The sequence below is a fragment of the Chrysochloris asiatica genome, unplaced genomic scaffold (assembly GCF_000296735.1).
Source record: "Chrysochloris asiatica unplaced genomic scaffold, ChrAsi1.0 scaffold00017, whole genome shotgun sequence".
Taxonomy (NCBI): Eukaryota; Metazoa; Chordata; class Mammalia; order Afrosoricida; family Chrysochloridae; genus Chrysochloris; species Chrysochloris asiatica.
Window position 1 is genome coordinate 29,020,011 of NW_006408535.1, and position 8,660 is coordinate 29,028,670.

General features: G+C 51.6%; 1 protein-coding gene across 4 annotated transcripts; it reads left to right on the plus strand.

Moving 5' to 3' along the window:
• The first annotated feature begins 387 nt into the window (after positions 1 to 387).
• Positions 388 to 8,374, plus strand: SLC22A17 (solute carrier family 22, member 17). Of its 4 annotated transcripts, XM_006835430.1 has the most exons (10): positions 388 to 649; positions 826 to 1,335; positions 1,433 to 1,536; positions 5,168 to 5,322; positions 6,066 to 6,231; positions 6,406 to 6,551; positions 6,717 to 6,822; positions 6,975 to 7,192; positions 7,470 to 7,581; positions 7,733 to 8,366. In XM_006835430.1, the coding sequence occupies exons 2-10, from the start codon at positions 928 to 930 to the stop codon at positions 8,019 to 8,021; spliced, it is 1,704 nt and encodes a 567-aa protein (XP_006835493.1). In that variant the 5' UTR covers positions 388 to 649; positions 826 to 927; the 3' UTR covers positions 8,022 to 8,366. The 4 variants fall into 4 exon arrangements, with proteins under 4 accessions (XP_006835493.1, XP_006835496.1, XP_006835494.1 ...); XM_006835433.1 differs by lacking the exon at positions 388 to 649 and having other exon boundaries at positions 6,191 to 6,231; XM_006835431.1 differs by lacking the exon at positions 388 to 649 and having other exon boundaries at positions 1,069 to 1,335; positions 6,975 to 7,244; positions 7,468 to 7,581; positions 7,733 to 8,021.
• Positions 8,375 to 8,660: the final 286 nt, after the last annotated feature.

Below are 8,660 nucleotides of genomic sequence, written 5' to 3' on the forward strand. Positions count from 1 at the left end.
TAACACATTGTTGCTATTGTGAAGTGACACCCAATAATTTCTGACTCAAAGCGACCTTGTATAGGGTTTCCAAAGCTGGAAATCTTTGTGGGAGCAGAAAGTAGATGCTTAATACATTGTACTGAACGAATGAATTAATGGATGGATGGAGTATGGAAGAGTCAATGAAGAAGTGGAAGCAAAGGTCTCATCTCCCTGAGCTAGCTTCTATCCTTCCAGCTTTCTTTCCTTTATGCTGCAATGGCTCACGGAACCAGGGAACAGACGACAGAACCCCATCCCCTCCCTCCGCTGGGCCCTGGGCCCCCCCTTCCTCTCTTCAGACTGAGTCTGGACTGAAGGTTGTGCTGACGTGGGAAGGGGAGGAGAGTCTGGAGGAAGGGGAGGGAACAGCTGCGCACAGTTCGCAGAGACGAAGGAGGCGCCCGCGGCTGCAGAGCTGCAGAGCGGGGTATCTCCCGGCTTTCAGTGTCCGGACACAGGACACACGCAACTGGCCAGAGGACAGTGCATCCTTTTGGTGCGGGCCAGCAGGGCCCTTGCGATCGGCAAGCTGGCTCCCCGGGTGGCCACTGGGACCCCTGAGCCCAATGGCGGGGGCGGCAGCAAAATCGACAGCACTGTAGAGATCACCCCCAGCCCTAATGGAGTAAGTGCCCGCGCCCCGGGAGGCTTCGCCCACCATACCTTCGCCCCCGCAGGAGCCCAGCCCTTTCTTGCCGCGCGCCATCTCCCGCGCGCAGTCCTAGTCCTCGCCCTCGCCGCCCCTTCCCCTAGCGCTGCATTGTATCGCTTCACCCTGTTCTTACCCTCGTCCTCCAGCAGCAAGTCGGGACCCTCGGAGATGCGGTACCCACAGAACAGCTGCAGGGTGAGCGGGAACGCGAACGCGAGAGGGAGGGGGAAAGCGACGCGGGCGGCGACGGGATGGGCAGCAGCCTGTCGCTCGCCGTGCCCCCCGGCCCCCTCAGCTTTGAGGCGCTGCTAGCCCAGGTGGGGGCGCTGGGCGGCGGCCAGCAGCTGCAGCTTGGCCTCTGCTGCCTGCCGGTGCTCTTCGTGGCCCTGGGCATGGCCTCGGACCCTATCTTCACTTTGGCACCCCCACTGCATTGCCACTACGGGATCTTCCCCCCCAACGTCTCCGGCTGGGAACAACCCCCCAACGCCAGCGGCGTCAGCGTCGCCAGCGCGGCCCTAGCAGCCAACACCGCCAGCCGCGTCGCTACTAGTACGGATCCCTCGTGCAGCGGTTTCGCCCCGCCGGACTTCAACCATTGCCTCAAGGACTGGGACTATAACGGCCTGCCAGTGCTCACCACCAATGCCATTGGCCAGGTGAGCCCAGTAGACTGCCGGTAGCCAGGGGTCTGGGGGTGAGCTAGGCCGGCAGAGGCGGGGCCTCACACCGGTTCCATTCCTCTCATGTCCCCAGTGGGATCTGGTGTGTGACCTGGGCTGGCAGGTGATCCTGGAGCAGATCCTCTTCATCTTGGGCTTTGCCTCTGGCTACCTGTTCCTGGGCTACCCTTCCGACAGGTGAGGGCTGCCTGGGGGCGGGGCAGGCGAAAAGGAGGGGGTGTCAAGAAGGTTAGCCCAGGTACTGGTATTCTCAGGAGGCTTACGAAGATTCCATGAACTCTACAGTCTTTTCTGGACTTCTGTCAATGACATGCTATCCAACCCCATCTCAACCTCATTCCCCCCAAATACTCCTTCCATATCTCAACCACAGAAGGAAAAACCCCACCCCGTGGATTATGGTTAGCCCTAAAAACTCATGAATCCGTGGTCTCATTTCCAAAGATCAATAGCTCCCCTCCCCCCGACCAAAACACTCTCCAGAAATCAAAAGTCCTACCTTCTCCTCTATTGTATCCAGCACCAATAGCTACCTCCCTCTTCATGTATTGAACCCATCTGCACGAATTAATAGCCCCCTCTTCATGGACTTTAGCATCAGTACTGGACTGCTAACCACAACATTATCGGTTCAAACCCACCAGTCACTATCACAACAACATGGACTTTTAGCTCAGTCACAGTGGTCTCATTCCTAAAGAGCAAAATTCCTGGTGTGGAGAAGCACTGCAAGGTCTACAACTCACTCTCCAGCCCCTCTCAGAAACCTTCTACAGGATTACTATGAGTCAGAACCAATTCAGTCCTCTACACTAGCTCCATCTTCACTGATTAACACTGTCCCATGCAAAAAATGATCAGTGGCCTCATCACCAATAGCTCCAAACCTATATATCAATGACTATATTTTCATCCAAACACAGCAACAAATAGTAATAAACCTGTACCCACTCTACAAATAACTGACTCTGACCTGTGGCTCACCTCCATGAATCAGTAGTCCTATTTCCAAAGAACACTAGCCTCAACTCATATAGTTCCTGGCCCTACATCTAACAACCAATAACTCAACCTTCGTAGGTCAGTGCTTTGTGGATCAGTGACTCCAACTGCACTCCTATAGGTTAATAGTCCCATCCTTCTAGATCCTCAGTGCTTTCAGATCCTCTCAGACCAACAACCCATTCCCACTGAATCAATGACCTCAGCACCAGTGATCAACAGTTCATCCCACCAACCAATAGTTCTTCCTGTAGATAACAAATGCTAGCTACTTTAATTGTTGACCCTATCAACACTGACTGGTTGCTCCATCTTCACTGATGATCCCATACATTATTAGATTTATATCCACTGATCTATGTTGTTGTGTGGCGTTGAGTCAATTCTGGCTCATAACCCTACACAATAGAGTAGAACTGCCCCACAGCATTTCCTAGGTTATAATCGTTATGAAAGTAGATCATCCAGTCTTACCCACTGACCTTTCAGTTAGCAGCCAAGCACTTAACCATTGTACCACAAACACTTAACTATTGTACCACCAGGGACTCCTTCACTGCTCTGTTGCTGTTGTATGTGCTGTCAAGATTCATAATGACCCTGTATAGTATTTCCAAGATATGGTGGGTTTGAACTGCAAGCCTTGTGATTACCAGTCCAGTGCTTATCCTACACTGGCACGCCAGGGCTCTCATTGCTCTATAGTCCTAAACCAAATGGATTAATATTGGGATCAAAGGCAACCAACATTCCCAACTCCTTAAAACCAGTACCCCATCCTCACTGTTCAATAGTCACACACCCCTATGGGAAAATGATCCCAACCCATATATATCAGTGGTCTCATCTCCACAGACCAGTAGCCTCATTCTTGTAGAACGACTTCACCCCCAAATATTAATAGTCATCAATAAGAACTATATAGACTAATGGAGTCCTAGTGTGGCACAGTAGGATAAGCACTCGATCTCAAGGTCAGTTTGAGCCACAAGGTCAGCGGTTCAAACACACCACTGCTCCTCAGAAACCCTATACAGGATCATTATGACTAGACGGCACTTAACAACAACAACAATATGGACTAATAGGAGCATGGTGGGTCTGTAGGGTAAGCACAGAACTGCTAACCACAAGATCAGCAGTTCTAGTCCACCAGCTGCTCCACAATAGAAAGATGAGGCTTTCTGCTTCCATAAAGATTTACAACTTTGGAAACCCTAAACAGGGTCACTGTGAGTCAAAACCAACTTGACGGCACTTAACAATAACAACGTAAGTCTCAACTCCATAGAACAATGGCCTCCTCCCCAAAGACTAATAATTCAGTCTCCTAAAATCAATAGCTCTGTCTTCATTAACCAATAGGCTCATCCCTATGGAAAAATTGCCCCCTTCCATGGATCAGCAGCCTCACTCATATGGATCAGTGTCCCATTCCCACTGACCAATGAGTGACCCCAGTCTTCAACCCTATAGATTGTGACCTTATCCCAAAAGATGAATATCTCAGTCTCCAAGAATCAGTAACCCTGTCCTCACCAGTAGTGACCACCATCATATCAATATTTTCATCTCTGGTTTGTGACCCCCATCCTCACTGCTTATCCTCATGGATTAATAGACCCATTCCCATTCATCAATGCTGTTGTTAAGTGCCATGGAGTCGATTCCAACTCATAGCGACCCTCTATAGTGTTTCCAAGTAGCAGTTAGTGAGTTTGAACTGCCGACCTTGTAGTTCAAACCAACCTTGCAGTCCAGTGCTTTATCACACAGTGACACACTACCCTATAAATCAATGGCTTCATCCCCAAGATCAATTGTTCAGTCTCCAAAGATTAATAGTTCCATCCTCACTAATCAGTAGCCCTACCCTATGAAGTCTTGGTGTGGCACTTTAGGATAAGCACTGGATCAAAAGGTTAGTTTGAGTCTCAAGCTCTGTGGTTCAAACTCACCAGCCGCTTCTCAGAAACCCTATATAGGGTCACTATGAGTCGTAAACAATTTGATGGCACTTCACAACAACATGGGTTAATAGCTCTGTTTCCATGAATCAATAGCTCTATGTTCTGACAGGTGGCCCCATTCCCACAGATGGTTATGCATCAATAGACCCGTGCTCCATCTCCATGAACTAATAGTGCCAACCCCATAGAACAGTGGTCTCATCTCCAAAACTCACTGACTCAGTCCTCTGAGAACACTATCCCCATGCAAAAGTGATCAGTGGTCTCACCATCAGTAGCTCCAAACCTATATATCAATGACGTCATCGTCTCTGACCAGTCTGAGGGAAAAAAAATCCATCCCTACTGACCAATATATCTGTTCCCCAAAGATCAATGATCCCAAGTCCCCTAAGCAATATCCCATACCCTCTTATGGGTGGTCTCACTTCTATGAATAAATTCCCTTGTCTCTGACCATGGATTAACACAGTGGCAGCAACAATGGGCTAAAACGTTAGCAGTTGTGAGGATGGCGCAAGACGGGGCAGTAGTCCACTCTAGTGTACATAGGGTCACTATGAGTCAGAACCAAATTGATGACACCTCACAACAACAACGTCTCTGACCAATAACCTCATCCCCAGAGTCAATGGTTTCATCCCCATAGAACAATAGCCACGTTCCAGTAACCAGTAGTCAGATACCCACTTATCCATGATCCCCAACCCTTCCTATCTTCTCTAGCCTCAGTTGAACTCTTGCTTCCAGTGCCTCATTCATTTACCTCCAGCTTTGAGGAGGAGGTTGAGTCCCATCCAGTAACTCCTTACCCACGAGCCTTTCTGGTTTTCTAGATTTGGACGTCGTGGGATTGTGCTGCTGACCTTGGGGCTGGTGGGCCCCTGTGGAGTGGGAGGAGCCGCTGCGGGTTCCTCCACAGGTGTCCTGGCTCTCCGGTTCCTCTTGGGCTTTCTGCTTGCTGGTGTTGATCTTGGTGTCTACCTGATGCGTGAGTGGCACCCTTCCAGAAAATCCTTCCCTTGAGTCTCAAGCTTGCATGTCTACATCCCCAGGCCATTGCCATTGCCCCCGGGTCCTCTTAGTCCTTTCTTTAGCTGGCCAGAATTTCAGCTGTTTTACTGCTCAGGCCTTTGAGGAATCCAGGAACCTGTCTCCCTCCACAAATATTGAAGACCTACTGCTGTTAGGAACTAGCACCTTATTTTTCCAATGAAATCCTCAGTAGCTGTGTGACCTTGGACAAATCACCTAATTACTCCAAGAGTTACTAAGAAGGTCAAATAAGAGGTTAGATATTAAAGGGCCTGTAAAGGAGCTCTGGTAGCGTAGTGGTTACGAATTGGGCTGTGAACCGCAAGGTCAGCAGTTTGAAACTACCAGCTGTTCCATGGGAGAAAGATGAGGCTTTCTGCTCCCGTAAAGATTTGCAGCCTCGGAAACTCTGTACAGGGTCGCTATGAGTAGGAACCGACTCCACGGCACATAACAACAACAACCAAGCTTGCTCAATACTCACCAGGGACCCAAACCCTAGAACCTCCCGGGTTTGAGAAGTTGAGGAGAAAGTACTGAATAACCTCTTTGCTCCTTGCTATCGGAGGTTGGCCTGTGAAAGGTGATGGCTGCAGTCCCACTGGGGGTCTGACCTTGCTCTCTGTCCTCTTCCCCTTCTCTTCTCTCCCACACCTCTCTGCCCTGGCCTCTCCTCCTCTACCCCTGCTGTATTTCCAGGGCTGGAGCTGTGCGACCCAATCCAGAGGCTTCGAGTGGCCTTGGCAGGGGACTTGGTGGGGGTGGGGGGACACTTCCTGTTCTTGGGCCTGGCCCTTGTCTCCAAAGACTGGCGATTTCTGCAGAGAATGATCACTGCTCCCTGCATCCTCTTCCTGTTTTATGGGTCAGTATTACCTTCTACCTCCTGTCTGGCCATTCCCATCTCTACCTCAGCCGAGAGTTCTATCCCAGAGACCCCTTCTGTTCTCCAACTGCCCCCCTCCTCCAGCCCTTCAGAGATAGGAGAGGGGCTCTGGGTCAGGAGAGGGGATCCCTGATGGTGCACCCCTACCACCAGCTGGCCTGGTCTGTTTCTGGAGTCTGCACGGTGGCTGATAGTGAAGCGGCAGATCGAGGAAGCCCAATCTGTGCTGAGGATCCTAGCTGAGCGGAACCGACCCCATGGGCAGATGCTAGGAGAGGAAGCCCAGGAAGCCTTGCAGGGTAAGTGGCAGGGTTCCCTGGGGGCAGCACCTCATGTGCACCTATAACAGTGTCCCCTGCGTGCTTGTGACTGTGCCACCTTCCCAGGGCCTCCACCACCCACGTTGGGAGGATCCTGGGCCCCTGGCTGTTACTTCTAACCGTTTCTTTCTCTCTTTCTCAAAGACCTGGAGAACACCTGCCCTCTCCCTGCAACATCCTCCTTCTCGTTTGCTTCCCTTCTCAACTACCGCAACATCTGGAAAAATCTGCTTATCCTGGGCTTCACCAAGTGAGCCTGGGTGTCTGTGGGCCAGGCCAGTAGCTGGGATGAGGGCTATCTGGGTGGAGAAGGCGGAAGGACCTCTGCAGAGGCTACCAGGATTGTGGAAGGCTGGGTGGGGATTCAGACACCACTCTTTTCTTCCTCACCTCTTCTCACAGCTTCATTGCCCATGCCATCCGCCACTGCTACCAGCCTGTGGGAGGAGGAGGGAGCCCATCGGACTTCTACCTGTGTTCCCTGCTGGCCAGTGGCACAGCAGCCCTGGCCTGTGTCTTCCTGGGGGTGACCGTGGACCGATTTGGCCGCCGGGGCATTCTGCTTCTCTGCATGACCCTCACTGGCATTGCATCCTTGGTCCTGCTGGGCCTGTGGGACTGTGAGCATCTGCCTTTCCTCACAGTGGGGACTCAGCAAGGGAAACCCAGCAGAGCAGCCTCAGACAGGCCTCTGGCACAAGCCTCCCAAGACAAGACCCAGACCCTGCCCAGATCTTGTATAATCCTCCACCTGGCAATACAACCCTGTCAGTTTTCCAAGTCAATGAGTCAGTGCTTAGAGCCAACCCAGCAAGAGTTACAGGAGAAGAGTGTCAAGGGGACTAGGCTTGACAAATCTCCTCAACTCCATTTACCCTGCTCCTCTTGACCCTCCAGATCTGAACGAGGCTGCCATCACCACCTTCTCTGTTCTTGGTCTCTTCTCTTCCCAAGCTGCTGGCATCCTCAGCACCCTCCTTGCTGCTGAAGTCATTCCTACCACGGTTCGGTGAGAGCAGGGGTGCTTCCAGGGACAGGGACAGACCCCTAGGCCTCCAACTAAGGACAGGGCCTTTGAGATGGAGGAGGGGACAGCTTCTGGGGAAAAGGTAGAGTGAGGCCCACAGCTGTAAGCTGAGTGCCTCCTCCATCTCTCTCAGGGGCCGTGGCCTGGGCTTGATCATGGCACTGGGGGCGCTTGGGGGCCTGAGTGACCCAGCCCAGCGCCTCCACATGGGCCATGGAGCCTTCCTGCAGCATGTGGTATTGGCGGCCTGTGCCCTCCTTTGCATCCTCAGCATCATGCTCCTGCCGGAGACCAAGCGCAAACTCCTGCCCGAGGTGCTCCGGGATGGGGAACTGTGCCGCCGGCCTTCCTTGCTACGACAGCCACCCCCTAACCGTTGTGACCATGTCCCACTGCTTGCCACCCCCAACCCTGCCCTCTGAGTGGTCTCTGAGCACCCTGGCGGGAGGTTGGCTGAAACAGAAAGGTGGCAGAGGGCCCTGACAGCGAGATCAGGAGGACAGAGGAAAGAAACTGGACTGAGAAGGCTCAGAGGTACCTCACGCCAGCAATCCAGGAGGGCTCAGAGGGCTGTCTCCACCCCATCTCTCCCAGCTGCTTTGTGTTCACTTCTTCCTTAAGAGTCAGGGGACAGGGAGAGAGCTCCATACTGTAACCACTGGGTCTAGGTTCCATCCTGTGCCCAAAGACATCTTCCCAGACCTCATTCTTTCTTGCTCTATCATTCTGTTTCAATAAAGACATTTTGATTAAATCAGCATACCATAGCCTGGACTTCCCTCTCTTCTGTTATCCTTCTGATGGCTCTTGAGAAAAGGTTTCTCTTGGTGGAACCCAAACCAATAACAATCTTCCCTCCATCTTTCTGTACCTTGCCCCTCTATAGTGTTAAGGTCCAACCAACTACCACCACTTTTTGATTGCTTGCTATGCTTACAAGGGCTGGGCTAGGTGCTTTACAAACTTCATAGCATTTAATCCTTAAAAGACACTGCAAAGTAGGTGTTTGGATCAATTAGGGTATTTTTGGTTTTCGTTGTTGTTGCAAACAGTAAAAATGG

What these genes read in the sequence shown, in the direction of transcription:
- SLC22A17 (XM_006835430.1), top strand. Translation starts at nt 928, where the DNA reads ATGGGCAGCAGCCTGTCGCTCGCCGTGCCCCCCGGCCCCCTCAGCTTT. An exon ending in TCTTGGTGTCTACCTGATGC is followed by an intron (nt 5,323 to 6,065) that starts GTGAGTGGCACC and finishes CTGTATTTCCAG; the next exon opens with GGCTGGAGCTGTGCGACCCA. An exon ending in GTCATTCCTACCACGGTTCG is followed by an intron (nt 7,582 to 7,732) that starts GTGAGAGCAGGG and finishes CATCTCTCTCAG; the next exon opens with GGGCCGTGGCCTGGGCTTGA.